At 44.2% G+C, this 20,589-nt stretch overlaps 2 protein-coding genes and 1 long non-coding RNA gene across 4 annotated transcripts; 1 reads left to right on the forward strand and 2 right to left on the reverse strand.

The window, feature by feature from the left end:
• Positions 1-10,369: 10,369 nt before the first annotated feature.
• LOC136481574 (leucine-rich repeat receptor protein kinase EMS1-like) lies at positions 10,370-12,415 on the reverse strand. The gene is given in 4 exon segments (XM_066478911.1): positions 10,370-11,055; positions 11,301-12,164; positions 12,166-12,226; positions 12,229-12,415. Coding segments are annotated over 4 exon segments (1,311 nt in total). The 5' UTR covers positions 12,272-12,415; the 3' UTR covers positions 10,370-10,712.
• Positions 12,416-13,904: 1,489 nt separating this feature from the next.
• LOC136481575 (uncharacterized) lies at positions 13,905-17,848 on the reverse strand. Of its 2 annotated transcripts, XR_010764773.1 has the most exons (4): positions 17,279-17,848; positions 16,004-16,073; positions 15,127-15,482; positions 13,905-14,143 (listed from the first exon to the last, which is right to left on the reverse strand). It is a non-coding gene; the product is annotated as an uncharacterized lncRNA (long non-coding RNA). The 2 variants fall into 2 exon arrangements; XR_010764772.1 differs by lacking the exon at positions 13,905-14,143 and having other exon boundaries at positions 14,437-15,482.
• Positions 16,175-17,240, forward strand: LOC136483842 (uncharacterized). Its single transcript, XM_066481001.1, has 5 exons — positions 16,175-16,317; positions 16,444-16,538; positions 16,631-16,703; positions 16,793-16,921; positions 17,020-17,240. The coding sequence occupies exons 1-5, from the start codon at positions 16,305-16,307 to the stop codon at positions 17,238-17,240; spliced, it is 531 nt and encodes a 176-aa protein (XP_066337098.1). The 5' UTR covers positions 16,175-16,304.
• Positions 17,849-20,589: the final 2,741 nt, after the last annotated feature.

Genomic DNA, 20,589 nt, shown 5'->3' on the forward strand with positions numbered 1-20,589 from the left:
CTCAGTTCAACCTATAATTAAATAGTGTCGTCGCGCGGAAATTCAATTAAATATTAGAAAGTAGCAATGCATCTCCAGGAAATCCCAAACTAGGTGTTTCCTTCACACATGGCACATGGAAGCCTAAGAAAAAGTTTGAGATGAATACGACACCGGAATGTATATTTCTAGTTGCCCAACAAATATTACACGAATTACATGCATGACAATAATTAAACACACAAAGTTGTACAAATTAAAATTAGAACCTAATTAAACTACGACCTTGGAAACAACCTAATAAACATTAATTACCATTGGAATCACTGTCGAGTTCGATCGGGCCACGCACACTAACATGCCTCTGTAGCCATATATGGTAATTGATGTCACAGATTATGTATCCGCTTGTATCGATGAAGTCCAATGCCCGTATGAGTGCACTCTCTTAGGCCTCACAATACCAAAAGAATGGTCGGCCATAGATGTAACCTACTGAACGACCAATGCCCCTATTAGTAATCCTTATGCAGTACTAGCGTCCTTCTATAGTGAGTTGGCCAAGGTTACCATTGTAGAAGTCCCAATCTTACCCAAGTTGCTCCATAGCTTGGTCTAGAATGACCCACAAGCCACATGCAACACAGGTAAGGTCCTGGAGCACAATCTGCATACAAAGAAAAAGAAAAAAATTAGAGAATATTATTACAATAATAAACAACAAATAACCACGACTCAAGTATAAGTGACCATTTTACCACATCCGCACGGTTGTAGCTTGCAAACCATTCGCTTGGTTGCGGGACATGGATATCACCAGCATTCAAAGCAAGTGCCTTTAAGTGCAAGAAATCAGGCACATCATAGCAAACATGTCGAAGTGCCTCTAAACAGATGCTCACGGCACTGAATTGAGCGCTTATCACATCCGAGCTTTGTCTTCCCATCTCGCGGATATGGTTTCGATGATTTGCACCCCTCAAAGGGATGGAAAAACTGAGTTCACACGTCCATAGCTGACCACTTGCATTAGATGCTGTGTTCTCGACGATGTCTAAGATAAAGAACTAGCTAAGTGCTGTTCGTAGCCAATCTATTGGGGATATAATCTGCGACATATATGTATGCAACAATGATATTAAACTAATTACACTTATTTGTTAGCATAAAAAAACAAAAGATGTTGGAAAATATTTCATACAATAGCTGGAACAGGGAACCATGGAATGACCACATTAGGAGCGAATGGATCATCGCCAGGGTGGAAACCTGGTTCTTGCGGTGGGGGAGGTCCGTTGTTCATACCACCTGATCGATAAAATACCAAAAAATATGAACATAAAATATATGCACAAAAAATTCTTCTAAGTAAAATGTGGCAACATAATTAAATATAGATCGAATGCAAGGAATAAGAATATATATAAATGTAGAATGCAAAGAAACATGAATACAAATATAGATCAAATGAATATAGATAGAATATTGGAGAAGACAACATATCAATATCATTGAAAAATGCAGGAGCCATGACCAAATCACATAGAGAGAGTGGATTTCTTGAGAAGTGAGAGTGAAACATGAGAAATGAGACTGTGAGAGTTCGTTGGTGGGTGGGATCGATGTATGTGGCCGATAGTTTGTTTTATATAGGGGGGCATGGACATCACTACTGATTTTTAAATAGAACCAACAGTGAAAGTTAATATCACTGTCGGTTTATAAGTAGAACCAATAGTGAAGGTGCATATATGTAAAGGATATATTTATTTAGATAGTACAGTGTGAAAGTTTTAACAACAATGATATATTTATTTAGATAGTAATGAAATACATCAAAAAATAACAAAAATATTAGAAATAAATTACATATACGATAACAAAGACCTGACACTAAAATTCCATATATGATAACAAAGACCTATTTGCATATAGGTCAATGTTACAATTAATGTGTATCAACACATTATAATGTAACCACCTCAGTAGCATTCTTTTAGCACCAACTAGGGGCAAACAACAGCACCGAGTTGGTCTACGAGCTATACCAGTTGGAGATGACAAGGTGGCATCGATGAATCCGCCTTGTCTATACATGGCCTTTTTCTAGATGCGCACATGAAAGGTCCTAATATGGCTAGAGAGGGGGGTGAATAGCCTATTTAAAATCTACAAAGCAACTAGAGCAATTTGATTAGTATAACAAATAGTAAAATGCAAACTTGCTCTAGCTCTATAAGGGTTGCAAGCCACCTATCCAATAATTCTAGTTGTTATGATCACTAGGCACACAATCTACTAGGTCACTACTCACTAAGCGCTCTCACAATTGCTACACTAAAGAGCTCCACTAGATGAACTTAATCCACAAAGCAAGCTCTCAATTCTAGTTACACTAAAGAGCTTGCTATAGCTAGTTTGCGAGAATGTAAATGAGTAAGTGAGGTGATTATACCACCGCGTAGAGGAGTGAACCAATCAAAAGATGAATACTTTATCAATCATTGGAAGAATACCAAAGGGCAAGAGACAATCAATTTTCTCCCGAGGTTCACGTGCTTGCCAACACGCTACGTCCCTATTGTGTCGACCAACACTTGGTGGTTCAGCAGCTAAGTGGTGTTGCATGAACCTCGTCCACACAATTGGACACCGTAAGAACCTACCCACAAGTGAGGTAACTCAATGACATGAGCAATCCACTAGAGTTACCTTTCGGCGCTCCACCGAGGAAGGTACAAATCCCCTCACAATCACCGAAGATGGCCACGAACAATGACCAACTCATGCCAATCCTCCTTCGCTGCTCCAAGCCATCTAGGTGGTGGCAACCACCAAGAGCAACAAGCAAATACCGCGGCAAAAACACAAACACCAAGTGCCTCTAGATGCAATCACTCAAGCAATGCACTTGCATTCTCTCCCAATCTCATAAAGATGATGAATCAATGATGGAGATGAGTGGGAGGGCTTTGGCTAAGCTCACAAGGTTGCTATGTCAATGCAAATGGCCAAGAGAGTGAGCTTGAGTCGGCCATGGGGCTTAAATAGAGAGCCCCCACGAATAGAGCCATTGGGTTCCTCACTGCACTGAACACATGGCGATCGGACGCACCGGTCAGATCGATCGGACACTGGACCCCAGCATCTAGTCACGCGATGTGTGCCACGTGGCCCCTGCTACAAACGCTGATCGCCCCATCTCAATGGTCATCAGTACATTTAAGTGGTGACCGGACACGCTGCTTCGAAGTGACCGGGCATAGGACCTCAGCGTCTGATCATTTCCAGTAAGCATCCAGAAGCGTAAAATCATGACCGGACGCATTCGGTCTTGCCTGACCGGACTCACCCAGTGTCCGGTCACTCGGCGTCTCCTTTGTGCACTGCACGTCAGCAGGACCGGACGCACCCCATTAGCATCCGGTCGAAGACCGACGCCAGCGTCTTCACGCTTCCATTGACCGGATGCGTCAGTCCAACCGAGACCAACATCCGGTCACTTACAGTGACCTCCGTCTTTTCCGTATAGAGCGTCGGTGGCACCTTCGCCGATGAAGTTTCTAACCCTTGCTCAAATGTCCGCACTCTATGGTCGGACACTCCATCTTTTCAACTCTATCTTCTTCACCCTTGCTCAAATGTGCCAACCACCAAGTGTATCACCTTGTGCACACGTGTTAGCATATTTTCACAAACATTTTCAAGGGTGTTACACTCCACTAGATCCTAAATGCATATGCAATGAGTTAGAGCATCTAGTGGCACTTTGATAACCGTATTTCAATACGAGTTTCACCCCTCTTAATAGTACGACTATCGATCCTAAATGTGATCACACTCACTGTCTGGATCACTAAAACAAAATGGCTCCTACTATTTATACCTTTGCCTCAAGCCTTTTGTTTTTCTCTTCTTTTTCAAGTTCAAGCATTTGATCATCACCATGCCATTACCATCATCATGATCTTCACCATTGCTTCATCACTTGGAATAGTGCTACCTATCTCATAATTACTTTGATAAACTAGGTTAGCACTTAGGGTTTCATCAATTCACCAAAACCAAACTAGAGCTTTCAGCACCGCAGCAGATGGCTCTGTGAACCTCGTGGAATCTCCAATCTTCGTCGTTGCTCTATCTTAAGTAGCATTCTTCTAGTACCTCTTGTGTGCACCATTTTGGTTGACTACGATGCATAACGATATCTGTGGTTTGTTGTGAGAGGAAAACATTGTATCATGGCTGATAAGGCCTGGCTAAAACCAACATGCATGGAGAGGCTAGCTCCTGGTCAAGGGCCATTTTATAGGGGCTAGCAGTCGTGGTACATTTTTATTTTTGAACTAAAGTTGTCGAGGTACGTGGTAGCTGTGTTCCAATTGTTGTGGTCAGTGGGAGCACTATTGGCATGTGAGGAGCATCTACACATCACTGTCGGTTTTAGTCTAAAAATCGACAGTGAATGGAGCCTTCTATGTCGGTTCAAGCAACCGACTATGAAGAACCAAAACCGGCAGTGAAGGGCCCTACCACCACTGTAGCCAGTTAGGGGTTAAGTAGTATAACTTTTCCCTTCCTTTTCGAATTCCTCCAACTGCCTCAACGATTAAGACTCCGCAACTTAGCCCCTAAGACCCGTGTTCGAGTCCTAGGTGGCCCAAATTTTTTGTTTCAATTTTATAAATTATTAAATGACTTTGGGAAATTGCTCATCACTGCTGGTTGTAATTCTAAACCGACAATGATGAGGAAATATCACTGCCGGGTGAATCCTCAAACCGACAGTGATGTGGATGTAGCAGTAAGGGGTTAAGTAGGATAACTTTTCCATTTCTTTCGAATGCCTCTGGCTAGCTCAATGGTTAAGACTCCGCAACTTAGCCCCCAAGACCCGTGTTCGAGTCCCAGGTGGCCCAAATTTTTTGTTTCAATTTTATAAATTATTAAATGAATTTCCTCTGTGCACCTTCTTTCTCCATGGCCTTCTTAGTGTTCCTCTTCATCTCGGCCTGATCTAGAGACTGGAACAGTACACACATCAAGTAAATGGATCACTCAACAGTCAACACACAAGCCACATGCATTCCCATTCACATCTCTAGGAGCACATACATCAATGATCAATGAAGGTTGGAGGAGGAATGGAGCTACTACACCTTTACTCAATGCCGACTGTGGGCTAGGCTCCTTCGAGTATTGCGAGAAGGGACTACAAATTGGTTGGGGACTAGTGGCGTCGAGGAGCTATGTATCCCTCACTACTAGTAGTAGCTCGAAAGAGAATGGCTGCCTAATCTCCTTCTATCGGAAGTCTAGACATATATATTTATATTTATATTTAGCTGGTGTTTAAATTCAGAGAGTAAAGTTTAGAAATGTTACGTTCGGTGTCTAATCGAGTGTTTGAATAGTAGTAAGGTTAGTCTCAATGGTAGTTTTAAATAACTTTCATTCTCATTAATTGCTATGATACGTCGGCATATTTGCTGAGTTGGCAGAGTATTAACGAGGAGGAGATAAGAGTTTCATCCAGATCAAACATCCTTCACGGTTATGAGCATAATGATTACATAGTTAATAATAATCTAACTATCTTTAGGTGCATCAACAACGAGGGCCTCATTGTGATCAAGCCATACGTAAGCAGGTTCGTCACCCTCTTGAAGGATAGATAGGGGTACGTTCACCCCGAATGGAGGCATTTCTTGATAGCCCCTGTAGTCTTCTTCGTCTGTCACTCCATCGACACCGACAATCTTCCTTTTCCCTTCTAGGAGTACTTTTATCCTTCCTTTTGTCTTGTTGTCCCTTGCATAGAAGACTTGCATAACATCTCTTGCAAGGACGAAGGGGTCGTCTCTGTGTACGGTCTTAGTGAGATCAACGGTAGTGAACCCTTCGCTGTCAATGTTGATTTCCTCGAGCCGGACCCACTGACAGCGAAAAAGGACTGCCTTCAATGGACCATAGGCTAGCTCCCATATCTCCTATATGAAACCATAGTATGTCACCAGCATGTTGCCATTTTCATCGTGAGCATCAAAACGAACACCACAATTTTGGTATGTGCTCTTTCCATCTTACTTTTTTGTGTAAAATGTGAATCCATTGATCTCATACCCTTGGTACTTAAGATATGTACTCAAAGGCCCCTTGGCTAAGGCATCCAGTTGATTACCCAACTTTATTCCATGCAAGCGACGTCGCAACCAGTTGATAAATTCCTCCTTATGTTTTTTATCCAGCCAAGCCTGTGACCTGCTCGGATATAGAGTTTGCAGCGATTGCCTATGCTCATCAATGTATGGCATCACACCCTTGGCTTGATGGAGAACAACGAACTATGACTATCTAAAAGAAATAGGGTCATCTATTGTAATAGATTTCTCCCCAATCGTTCCTTTGCCATGTAGTCTTCCCTCGTGACGAGATTCTGGAATGCCGACCCTTTTGATGTCTAGATAATATGTGCAGAACTCAATGGCCTCCTCCATTGACCATCCTTCAACCATGCTCCCTTCTGGCCTGAATCTTTTCCTAACATACCTCCTAAAAACTTTCATCAATCTTTCGAAAGGGAACATCTGATGTAGGTACATTGGGCCAAAGGCTCTAATTTGGTCAACAAGATGAATGAGCAGATGCAATGAGATATCAAAGTAAGTCAACGAAGAAATGCATCTCAAGCCTAACGAGACTTTCGGCTATGTCCCGCTGCAGCTGCTCTAGCTTGGACACATCAATAACCTTTTTTGAGATCGTGTTGAAGAATGAGCAAAGCTTTATGATTGGGGCATGGACCTTTGGGGGGAGGATACCATGCATGCCAATAGGGAGCAGCTGAGTCATAATGACATCACAGTCATGGGCCTTCATAGGGCCACAATTGAACTTGAGTTCTCTCATATTCACTAGCCTCTTCGGGTTCGCACAGTAGCCTGTCGGGACTTTGAGTTCATTGAAGAAAGAAATAAGCGCACGCTTTTCTTCCTTCTTCAATGTCCATGATGCAACCGGAAGTTCAAACTGGCCATTCTCTAGCTCCATGGGATGCAGCTCCTTCCTGATTCCCAAGTGTTGCATGTCCAGGCGTGTGGCTAGTGAATCCATCGATGTCACCCCGTTGTCCATCAGGGTGTTAAGAGTGTTAGCTCACACATTTTTAGCGATGTGCATGGGATCAAGACAGTGGCGTACACTCAGAAATGGTCAGTAAGGTAGTTTCCAGAAAACCAATTTTTTCTTCCAAACGCTCCCATCAGGCACTGCTACTGCATTGTCCCCCTTCCCAAGGACAACCTCAAGTTTGTTGAGTTCTTGAAGTATTGCAGCCCGTCTCGATATTTTGGAGCTAAGCGTTTCTCAATATTACCGTTGAAATCTTTTCTGTTCCTGCGGTAAGGGTGATCCTTAGGTAGGAACCTACGATGTCCCATATAAACTATCTTTGAGTTATTTGGCAGATTTACTGCATCGTTGTCGTCCAAGCACTTGACACATATAGTATTGCCTTTTGTCTTCTCTATGGACAACGAACCTTGACCTGGCAGGTCGGTGATTGTAGCGATAAGTACTCCCTTAATCATGACATGTTCCTTTTTGTACTCGTCCCAAACATCTGGCACACCCTTTTCAAACATCTCCACTAGTTTATTGATCACTGGTTTCGGAAACACATCGATGTCATTCCCAGGTTGTCTTGGCCCTTGGATCAGTAGTGGCATCTGGATGTACGACCGCTTCATACAGACCCAAGGTGAAAGGTTGTATATACACAACGTCACTGGCTAGGTGCTATGATTGCTTCTAACATGGTCGAAAGGATTCATCCCATCTATGCTCAAAGCAAACCAAAGGCGCCTTACCTCTCCACCGATGTCCTTATAGAACATAGTATTGATAGTCCTCTAGTCATGCCCATCGATGGGGTGCCTCATCATTGTATCTTTCTTATGCTCTTCGCCATGCCAGCACAACAGCCTGGCTGACTTTGCACATGCAAACAACCTATGCACCCAGGGAGCTATAGGGAAATACCAAACGACCTTTACAAGACCTCCTCTGGTCTTGGTACCCTCACCTGACGGCCCTTCCTTGTACCGTGGAGCTTCACACTTGGGGCACTTGTCCAAGTCTTTGTATTTTTCTCTACGGTACAATATGCAATCATTGGAACACGCATGGATTTTTTCAACCTCAAGGCTGATGGGGTAGATCATTTGCTTGGCTAAGTATGTCTTTTCTAGCAACTCGTTTTTTCTGGGAGCATTTTCCTTATTATACCTAACAACTGATCGAAGCCCTTATCGCTCAATCCGTTTATCGATTTGAACTCTAACAGCATGATGTCGGCTTCTAGTTTGCTCATTGGACAATTCCTATATAATGGTGTTTTGCCATCTTGTCTCATTTTCTCTAGCTTTCTCAGCTGTCTTTCACTAAGACATCCAGTCTCTACATTATATAGCAGTTGAGAAATGCCATCGTTATCCTTGGTGTCGTCAGCTAGCATGTTCCTAAACACATTATTAACTGTGGCCATAGGTTCCGTACTGACACTGGGTTCCTCATCAGCATCGTAGATGGCTACGTCAGGCATGTCCACATCATCATCGTTTTCCTGCAGAACATTCACACCAACCTCACCATGCATAGTCCATATCGTATAGTTTGGCATGAACCCCCTGGTAATCAAGTGCGATCGTATAGACTTAATTTGATGAAAGTTTCTATGATTCTTGTAATCTCTGCATGGGCAGAAGACATGGTTCCCATTTCCAGCATGGGCTTTGGCATCGGTGATAAACTGGCTGACGCCATGCATGTACCGCTTGTCCATTCGGGACAGATGCATCCACTCTCGATCTATCTCTGCGCAAAAAAATACTGAGACAGTAATTACAAAGAATTAATAAGAAATCGAGCTTCGTGAACACCAATTGTAGCTCGAAAGTACCATTTTTTGGAAAACATTATTGTACACTGATTATTGGAAAATTGAAATTGGTAGTCCCGGCCCTGTAAATTGAAAATCATAGTAAAAAAACAATTATTGCGCAATAATGAAGAACATCTATTCTACTCTACTTCTAAGAACTAATTATAGCATCACATACTAACAATGATGATCTTGACCACCATGGAATAATTAGCAAGGAATTTAAATGTGTTCATAGACACCAACCGTTTGGATGATGGATTCACCACAATTTGGGCCTTGCACAAATGTTCAATTGGAAAAGTGCCCTCTAGAATGGAGAAAGAACTAGAATGAGAATCAAGCAATGTAGCCATCAAAATGAAACTAATTAAGCAACAAAATCAAAGGAGTGGATGTTTGTTACTAACCTTAAAGCAAAAAGATCAAGCCATTCTTCAAAATCCAAGCACTAGCTTTATGGTGAAGAGCAGCCGCAACAATGGAGGGAAGGGTCCAAACGTGCGTCTCTGTTCTTGGGATGGAAGAGAGGAGGAAGGAGAGGACGACTGTAGCTCTTTTGTGTTGTAGGCTTATCACCGTCGGTTCTTGGCTAGAACCGACAGTGATAGAGCCCAATCACTGTCGACTCTTGGCTTAAACCGGCAGTGATGAGTGACCGCCAAAACACTGCCGGTTCAAGCCACAAACCGACAGTGATGTGGTCCTTCACTGCCGGTTTTAGCCCAGCCCCAATTATTTTTTTATTTTCAAGCTCATAACCGGTAGTGAAGGTACATCACTGCCGGTTCTCACAAATCCGGCAGTGATGATGCCGGCAGTGATGTGCAAATCTGGCGTAGTGTAACAAAGAATTCATAACATTATTTCCTCACATGTATGGACTAGAGAGAGAGCACAACGGTGAAGTCTACAACTATTGTTTTAGAAAAGAAATACACAACTAAGTAAACAACATGTGGGACTAGATTTTTGTCAAAAAGAATAGCGGGACTAGATCCATTTGAGAGCTTATCAAACAAACTTTCCACCAAGTGCTCATTGACTGCGTCGGGGTGCCAACAAACGAATGTTGGGCTTCAATGAGTTTGCACTCCAACATCGATTTTGTGCATGTTGCATCCATGTCCCATCTGTTGTAGAGGGCACAGGAAGTGTTTTCCAAAGTTTACTTCCTTATATAACATGCAAACATAGGAATGAGCTCACCTTGTCTTTAACTTTCATGCATTACTACAGAAAACTTTTTAGAGGCAGGTAAAATGGATTTTCTGGCACAGTTAGATGCGGCGTGCTAGTTGAACTGCCTCTAATAGAAAAGGGTGGCATCGCTAAGAAACATTTCTGTACTAGTGATGGGCATATCCATAGGTGTAATGTCCTCATCGCTACAAAAGCTAAAATGTCTTATAATTTGTAATGGAGGGAGTATATCATTACAAATCTATCAACATTAAGGCCAACCGGCACAGTCATTTTCATTCCAAAAAAGAGAGTCCCAAAGACTTGAATTTGAGCATCAACACAGAGTGGTACATCGATCTTGCTATCTCCAAATTTCTGCCACATTATGTGAATTTATTTGTGGAGAAAAATAAGCATGCCTTGTCGCAACCTATGGTAGGCACATCAGGACTGCATGGCCTTTTCCAAGCAGTATCCTTGCCTCTTGTGCAAAAACAACGAAAACATTTCACCTTTTTTCTGCGTTCAGCTTCTTCTGAAGCCTCTACGCAATAATCATACAGTTATTCGAGCACAAATGAAGCACTTGATTTCAATTTCCACATCCTCAAATCTTGTTGAGCATGGCCACAGCCTCCTCCATGGTGGGCCTGTTCTTGGTAGCACTATCGATACACCTGAGTGCAATCTCCAAGAGCCCCTTGGCCTCCTCCATCTCCTTCCCTTGCGCTTGGATGCCCATCCGACGGTCCAGGATCTCCGACACCTGTCCCACACCTATCTTCTCCCTTGCCCAATCCACCAGATTCACCTCCTTGTCGCCCATGCTGTCCTTCATCGGCCAACTTGGCCGGTGTCCAGTGACGATCTCGATGAGCAGCACGCCGAAGCTGTACACATCGGCCTTTGCAGTCGCCCCCACTCCGTCCCATATCTCCGGTGCCACATACCTGTTTTGTATCCCACAAACATCATGCCCAATGAATCTTCATGAAGACAAAATTTAGCATTACTCATGCATTTGTTCATGTACTGTTTTATCTTTAATTTGACCATGCTAATTGCAATCGTAACTATGAATTTGCAATTTCTTCTAACGATCTATATGTTCATGCAAGAAGAGGGCTAATAAGCAAATGTTCGGATTGTCTATTTGCATACATATACATGTTCATGCAGGGTGAATTTGATTTACCCGGCTGTACCGGCGGCTTGCGTGCTGACGTGGGATTTGGCAGGGCTTCCTCTGACGATCCTAGCGAGGCCGAAGTCGGCGAGCTTGGCCTCGAAGCCTTCCCCGAGGAGGACGTTGCTGGACTTGACGTCGCGGTGCAGCACGGGCGGGCGCCGGCCGTGGTGGAGGAACTCGAGCGCGGCGGCAGCGCCGCGCGCGACGCGGAGCCGCGCAGGCCAGGGCAGCGTCTCGGTGCCGCCCCCGTCCTCGGCGTCGCCACCGTGGAGCCAGGCGTCGAGGCTGCCGCGCTCGAGGAGCTCGTAGACGAGGATGCGGTCGCGGCCGGCGGCGCAGTAGCCCAGCAGGCGCGTGAGGTTCGGGTGGCTCAGGCTGCCCAGCACCTCCAGCTCGGCGCGGAACTCGCGGTTGCCGGCGCCCGCGTCGCCGTCGCCGGAGAGGCGCTTCACGGCCACCGCTGCGCCGTCGGGGAGCACGGCGCGGTAGACGAACCCGAAGCTGCCGTCGCCGATGATGTTGTCCGGGGAGAAGCCCCCCGTGGCGGCGGCGAGGTCGGCGAGAGAGAGCTTCAGCAGCGAGGCGTCCGCGGTCGTGCCGTAGAAGGACCACGACGGGCAGTCTGCTGGCGTCGTACCGGCTGGCGCGGGGACCGGGAGCGTTGACGCCGCCGAGGCCGAGCAGCAGAGCTGGCGGTTGCGCGGCTTGAGCTGGCTCTTTCTGCTGTGGCGGCGGCAGAGGAAGGCGAGGAGGAGGCAGGGCACCGCGACGGCGAGTGAGGTCCCCGCGACGACGATCAGCGCGACCAGCGGGGTGTCCATCGCGTGGCCGGCGGCAGCGTGCGTGGAGATCTTGTGGACGCTGCTGTTGGGTGGAAGAGGGAGAGGGAGTGGAGGAGAACGAAGTCGTCCATGGAGTCAACTGTGGTGGCGGGCAGCGGTTGACTTCGTGGCGTGCGGCGACGTCGGGGTCACCATGGATGGCGATTACGGACCTGGACGATGACTTGGACCGATGACTGCTAGTGGAGTCAAGGTTCCACATTATTGCTTCCTTTTTCCACGCCCTGCTTTGAATTCTCTTTTTTAAAGATGCCCTTTATTTATACGTCCGGAGAGATGCCACCGGTACGCGTTACATATTCCACGTCAGAATATATTTATTATCTGAATTACTCTCTCTCCAAAGTCCGAACGCCTGCAGCTGCACTCCGTTTCCGCGCACCAGTTTCGCCATCTACGCAGGGCGCGCGCTACCTAGACCTCGTCCCCGCGCCTGTGTTTCATGCGCCCAGGTGGGGCTCGTGACGCTTGGACGTCGCCGCAGGGAACTGCTCATGCCCCCTCTCCCTTCACACGCACATCTCATGTGCAACACCTAATCTACTTTTCAAACATCCAGATACAATACATATAACTATGGATGAAAACGGTCGAACTCGGTCGAAAAACTCCTCAACCGTTTTCTACTTTTACATTTGAAATACGAAAGCGAAAGCGAAAGCGGACAAACCGGACACGAAAACGAACACGAACTTACGGAATATTTAGAATTTTGGAAACGAACCAAATCGAGCAGAATTATGTCGAACACGGTCGGTATGCGAAAATTCAATACGAAATACCGACCCACAGTGCATATCATTAAACAAGTGCACGACCAAATACATAACAAGTTCACAACTAACAAGTGCATGATCTAGTTCAAGTGCATAGCATTAAACAAGTGCACAACCAAATCCATGATGTCAGTATCACTTTTCATGTCTTTTTCTTCCTCATTGTCCTCCTCAGCGTCATCTTCCCCCTCCTTGTCATTGTCCTCCTCCGCTGCGTGCCTGGGTGGTGTCCAGCGGCGATGGCAAGTGAAGTTGAGGGGCGGTGGCGCTGGCAGGTGTAGATGAGGGGCGACGGCGCTGGCAGGTCGGACTCGGAGGCGAGGCGAGGTGTCACGCGTGCGCCGTTGTGGAGGTGCCCGTGCCAGATCCGAGGTGGCTCGCCGCGCTCGGGGGTGAGGAAGGGCCGCGCGAGCTCAGGGGTGAGGAAGGGCGTCGGATCTGAGGAGGCTCGCTGGATCTGCTCGCGTGCGCCGTTGTTGTCGCTCCGCTCGTGCGCACTGCCGTCGTTGCCGCCCCGCTGAGGAGGCTCGCCGGATCCGAGGAAGGGCATCGGATCAGCTCGCGTGCGCCGCCGTTGCCGCCCTGTTGAGGAGGAGCTCGCCACCGCCGCCGCCTTGGGCGGGCCCACGACTGCGTTGCTTGCGCCGCCCGCAGCTAGGCCGCAGTGTGGGGGAGAGGAGAGGGGAGGGGGCGCGGTGGGAGGAAGAGGGGCGCCTGGGAGGAAGATGTTGAGGGGAGGGAGTGCGGCGCCTGGGAGGAAGACGGAGAGGGGCGCGCCGCGACTCGACTTCGCGAGGGAGGCCGGACTACGGCTGTTGGGAGTGAGGGAGTGAGGGTGAGGAGTGAAACCCTAACTCTGGTATTTATATAAGCCCGAGAGGAGGGGTCGTTATGGGCTTTCGCTGGACCAAATTCGGTTCGAACCGAATTTAGAATACGGAAGACTCCGAATAAAACTAGTATAATGCCCGTGCTAACGCAACGGATTTATCTTGGAGACGCACATGAAAACAACAAATGTTTTTTTCCATAGTTCAATATAATTGTAGTAGTCATGCTGCAATCTCCAATTCAGTGATTTAGTCTGTAAACCAAGTCTCCAAGGGGGAAAAAAGAAAATTCATGAGTGCTCTTGTGTCCTGCATCAGAAGCTTCACAGGATCTGATGGGGCATCATACCACACACAACCACCTGTGACCACACCAAATTCTACAGATCGTCGGAGTATATCTGCAAACAAAGACAATAGAGATGCTTCTTGCTTGGAAGTAGTAATTGAAAATAAGTGATTTTTGACACACACAAAAAAACAATTTGTATTTTTCTTTTCATTCCTTCGAGCTTTAAATAGAACATGTTGAGCTTTGGCACTCACGCCTTTTTTGTTTTACACGGTAACACACACATAATTTTAAATCAAATAATTTTTTTTATTATTTATAAAATCACATTTTTCAAAAGTATATTAAAGAAAGTGAATGTGTGTCTATAATAAGATTACAATATCATCGTATTATATTGTAATGAACATAATTTCATTCCTCCTCATTTTGACTCATACTCCAAAGCTCTAAAGCTGCTATACAATAGGCTACATGACATTAAAAACTCAAGTGGTATGAAGTACATAAACATTTGTAAAGTTAAGAGCTAACATCTCCATATCCCACACCAAACAACTCGCTGAGCTCTGATCGAATCATGTATGTTCAGCTTGCGTTACCATCATCAGAGTCCGTCTCCTTACAACATCTTCCTATTTCTCTCCTACTTCTCACATCCCCATACCAGACTTCAAATCTGTTTTTTAAAGACTTCGTACAGTTTTTCCAATCATGGACTTCCATAGGAATAAGCTCAAAAATATGGTGTAAAACATCATTATAATAGCATAGCGCCCACATTAAATTGCAGTGGTTAGCTACTAAATTTCCGTATAGTACTAAAATGTTGTATAAAGCAAAGTACACTAAAAGAAAGTTTGTGTCTATCCTTACCAAGTGTCTATTTTGGATTTGAAGAATATATATTTTGGATTCATTGTTAGCTAGAACACTACAATTTCCATGACATGATAGCAGTTTTACGGGAAGTATGAAGATAATGAGAACAGCATACTTGAGGGGCGAGGGTGTTTGTGCTTGATTTGGCAATCATTTACAAGATCTCTTTATACACACCAAAAAATTAACTAAACAAATACGAACAGTTACCTTTATAGGTGCAACAACAGTAGGGAGACTTGAATGTGAAACATGAGTAAGCAACTAAGCATTGTTTCTCGAACTGAGATTTGTCCTTGTTCAGTTATCGTTGACAAAGAAGGTGGTAGTTGTATCTGTGGGGCTGAGCTGATAGAAAGAAAATATTAGTTTTGCTCTCGGACAGTAGAACACCGGTTCTTATGAACTTAAGTCTGTTCCTTTGCCGGCTGAGGCTTGGGATCAGTGGCAAAAATAGAGATGTTAATTGCAGGTTGACGAAATGTGTAAATAAAAAATGTAAGTAAATGATACCTTTTTTTGGCTGACAGTAGCTTCGGATCAGCTCAAAAAAAAAAAGACGGTGCCTGCAGATTGCACTATATTATTAATAAGAAAGAATTAGAGAACACTTTACATATGTATAAAATGGCTTCGCAAAATCTAACTATTCTATTTTTCTGAATCAAGTCTTGATTTTTAGAATATGACATAGCAAGCCCAAAGCCAGCTCTTTTGGAAATGATTAGCTCTTGTTCATTTGATTATTCTTAAGGTTCATGAACCAATAATAAATAAAATGTGCATCCAGATCATTACTTTGACATCAGGTATTAGATCATGTTTTCTTTTAAGAAACTGTAAGCTTAAGGAAGGGTATTGTAAATTTTGGGAATAACTATAGCGCCATAGCAGTGGAAATACAGTTCATGAAGAGAAAAGCTTAAGGACACCTACTTAACAATGTCATTTTTTGTGATCCAACCAGAAAGGGCAGACCAGACAGGTAGAATAGGACCAATTAATCATGAACCCAACGAATCAATCAAACAAGCTAAAAGAAATAGAATATCTACTGAAGCAATCATCTGCACAGTGTTGTGCTCACCAGGAACCAGGTCCTCCCTCTAAGATCAACACTCCGATCTGAGTCGTGAGAAAGGTCACCGTCGCCTGATCTGGTACAATCGTAAATCAAGATTATTACTTGCATCTTTTATTAATAGCTTGTACAACTGTTATCTCTTGTTCTGCAGGATGCTACAATCACATCCTGTGATTTCGCCACGGAGCAGACACTTGTGCTGCACTCGCCTGAGAAAAAATCAGATCATGTTTCAATAGATACAGAAGTCCATCTTGCATTGACACCTCTTGAGCCTATTGTATTTTTTGGTTTCCACAAAAGAATGAGTGTAACAGGTTATTCTCTTAGCTTGACAGGTTATTTTTTGTGTTTGCTTGGGAGGCTTAAAGTGATCCTCCATTTGGTTTTGTTTTTACAGGTTCACTTCCACGTGTTAACCTCTTGCTTTCTTCTACTTGTAGGGACTGTTGATGGAGGGAGACCGCCAACAAAAATAAAGACTGATCTTAAAAAGCCCATTGTTAACCTGGCTTGCCATCCCCGCCTCCCTGTCTTGGTAAACAGTCATATCTTGACTTGTTTCTGTTTTTGATTTTATGTTGTCATGTTTCTGCCTTTTTCCATATCTGACCAAGCTTATGATTTTAGTATGTAGCTTATGCTGAGGGCTTGATACGTGCCTACAACATCCAGACATATGCTGTACACTATACCTTACAACGTAAGATGTGATGCTGTATTTTATATTCATGTGTGTTTTTTTTTTTGTGATTTTCCACCCATCGGCTTCTTAATCGCACAATGTTTCAGTTGCTGTTGACAGCACAATTAAGCTAATGGGAGCTGGTGCTTTTGGGTTTCATCCGACCCTAGAGTGGATATTTGTTGGTGATAGAGGTGGTACTCTACTGGCTTGGGATGTATCAACTGAGAGGCCACGTATGATTGGCATGTAAGTATTCTTATATAGCGTTCACAGTTGAAAAATACAGCTATAGTGTCATGGGTGTATTGCCCATTGTTTCTTTTCTTTCCAGTACTGGTTGCTACTTTGACTCCAGTGCTAATGAAATGTTCATTATCTGCAAAGTCAAACACCGAGTTCCTTAAAGCACCAGTGAAACTGGAACAGTTATCCTTAGGACACTGTAGTCCACAGTCGGACTTAGTTTTGAATTTATATGCTGCTCTGCCATATGTAAATCAAAAGCTTCCACTAATGTCGCAGGAAGCCATGAAGTTCCCCATCAATCTGTGAACGATTGGAAATCACAGGAGCGGCGTTGGCGGACTAACCTGTAGACCTCAGGGGAGGACAAATAGTCAGAGAGGAAGAAGCCCTGGGCAGGGCTGGTTGCCACTCAACGCGCGCCGCCACCCAGTTGGCCGGCCACCGCGTCCGCTCCACAACCTCCACCCCCCAGGCAGGCCGCCCGTTTACTGCTTCGCGAGATCCGCCCACCGGTGAGGGGGCCTATCGCTCATCTCTGTGAGATCCACCCCCGCGACCGAATGCACTGCAGAAGTGTCAGAGGGATCGAGATGCCGGTGTTGGAGAGGAGATGGCGGCTGCCGGTGCCTCCGGACAGCACGCAGAGGAGGCCACTGAGCGACGCGCACCGTGGGTCGCCGCCGCGGCGCAGGATCCCATGAACGCAAGCTGTGTCCCCTATGGGACCTCCACCGGCATGTCAACGACGGCACATTGGGCTTGCGCGGTGGGGAAGACGGTGGCACATTGCGGGTGGGGGTGGTTGCGGATCAGATTGTAGATTTGGATCAGGGAGGCGAGGGGGACCGAGCGGACGGGGAGGGGTCGACATGTGGGGAGGGAGTCGCGGGCGTGGGATGGGACGGGTGGCGCGGTCTCGGGGGCGGGCGATCCAAACAAGCGAGACCGTCGGATGTGGTTGAGCAAGGAGAGAGAATGGGTAAGAGTTAATCCGGTGCGTATATTTTTAATGTGATCTTTATCTATGTACGTTTTGTGGGGTGGACGTATTTTAGGTTGTGACTGTAGATGTGGGATTTGTTTGGTGGCTGTAGGATAATTTGAAGTGGTGTATTATAGGGGTAGAGATGTAGAAAACTAGAAATCGGTCAAACAAAGCCTAAACCGAATTTGATCCGATTTCGAATTTAGTATTTCATATTTCGAATTCGAATTTAGTATTCCGTATTTTGTCTAAAAATACGAATTCGCTTGGGTCAAATGTAGAAAACGATGCGGTTCAGTTCGAGATATTTTCTTTCCATTTTCATCCTTACATATAACAAACACTTGAAACATACATTCGAAATACTTACATAAACATCTGAAAAATACTTGAAAACCATTGGAAACATACAAAACATATGTCCAACATATAAAACACTTACAACATATGCAACATACGCCTGAAACAATTGCAAAACGCTTAAAAACACCTGAAAGCCGTTGCAATCATATGCAACATCCAAATAAAAATACTTGCAACGTATGCAACATATGCGTGAAACATATACAACATCCACATATAATGCATGCAACATACTTCTGATAAACAGAAGAAACATTCACTATGTAAAAAAAGCACATCACAGACGCGCGTTCAGGCACATCACAGATGCCATAACGCGTCTGTAATAAACACATACTACAGACACGTGTTACCAATACGCGACTATCACAAAAACGAACAAGCGTCTATGATAAGCCCTTAACAGAGACTAGTGAGTATCTACACGCGTCTGCAGTAAGCTCTTACTGGAGACGCGGGTTGCCAACACGCGTTCGCGACAAGATTAAGATGCATCTGTGTGAAGAACCATATCTTAGACGCGTGTCTGTTATACGCGTCTGTAGTAAGAATCCTACTATAGACGACATTTGTAAACGCGTCTGTGTGAAGAAACATAGTGCCCACATGTGTGCAATACATGCATCTATAGTAAGAATCCTACTACAGATGATGTTTGTAAATGCGTCTGTGTGAAGAAACATAGTGCTGATGTGTGTACAATACACGCGTATATAGTAAGGATACTACTACAAACGATGTTTGTAAATGCGTCTATAGTAAATAGCATGCTATAGACTCGTATTCTCTACATGCGTCAGTAGTATTTTCCTTACCACAGACGGGTCTAGGCTACAGACGCATCTGTAGTAAGGAAAATGCTACAGACGCGTCTATAGCCTAGACTCGTCTGTAGCCCACAGCACAGCTCAAATAGCACAGATATACACAGATCACAGATATATATACATAGATCTCACAAAAATGACATATATATACAAGATCACAACTGTTCATCTCAAAACTTAATTTGTTCACAGTACACACATATCACACATAGTTCACAGATCGATTGTTCATCACCAGGTTATTCTCACATGTATATATCTCACAGCTCCAATTGTATCTCACAGGCTCCGAACACAGTTCACAGATCAAATGAACATATATACCAGGCTCTTCATCATGGTTTTGTATGTGAACAATGAAACTCGCCTGTTTCATCGAGGATCTGCGACACAATAAACGAGGTGAGCTTTTCTCTAATGTCCGCAAAGTTGATTGGAGTGGACTGCACTTCAAAATCCGAAGATAAAGAAAGGTAGTCATAAGAGGAAGTTGCACATGTGTATAGCCATCATCCATAAAATTAAGCTGCACAACAAGAGATACAATATATATATATATATATATATATATATATATATATATATATATATATATATATATATATATATATGACAACAGCAATACAAAAAATTACAAGTAAATATATATAAGCCAGCCATAGTCTATAAAAGGGTCATAGGAGCAGATCATAGCAGTACCTTCATCTTGTTCCAGATCACAGCAGTAGTTTCAAAAATTGACAGCAGCAGTATATATGACAACAAGATGGGATCAAGGTATTCTATGTAGATCACAGCAGCTGAGCAGTAATAAATACATATATTTGCAGTTGTACCTGAGGATTAGTCAGGTTGGTCTATGCCATCCCCAGCATCAAGCGGTGGCCCGCAAAGAACCCACATGTGTGGTCTAGACCATGCTGCTGGCACTGCAAACATAGAAAACACATGGTTAATAATTGAATTGACAAAATAACTTCACAACGGGAAGTGAAGCACTACTTACTGGAATTTTGAATGCATGGGTCAACTTTAATTTTCTCTGCCCTTTCTTCGGCTTGGGTTGGCAATTGCCAAAAGCCCTACACATACATGAGTTGTTATTAAGTTTTTTTTTGACTTCCACTAACATAATTAAGAAAGAAATACATGGGTCAATAGTAGGTTAGACAATACTCACTCATCTATCACAGATTTGATAGAAAGTTAAATCTAACTTCTTGCCTCTATTGGAGTCGCGGTATATCACCTTCTACAACATTCGAGCGATGGTGACAGCAATCCAGTGCCCACCATAGTTATGTGCAAACATCACAAACTTTTTCTTGGCATATTTCCTTAGGCAATATTCTAGATAATCCATGCTATAGCCTCTATCAGTGTTCATAGTCTTTATTGACACTAGATCTAGATTAATAATGCCAATAGGCACATCTTTGGCCCTAGCTTCTACAATTAGGCATCTAGAAATAAAGAAGCA

The sequence above is a fragment of the Miscanthus floridulus genome, chromosome 9 (genome assembly GCF_019320115.1).
Source record: "Miscanthus floridulus cultivar M001 chromosome 9, ASM1932011v1, whole genome shotgun sequence".
In the NCBI taxonomy this organism is placed as follows: Eukaryota; Viridiplantae; Streptophyta; class Magnoliopsida; order Poales; family Poaceae; genus Miscanthus; species Miscanthus floridulus.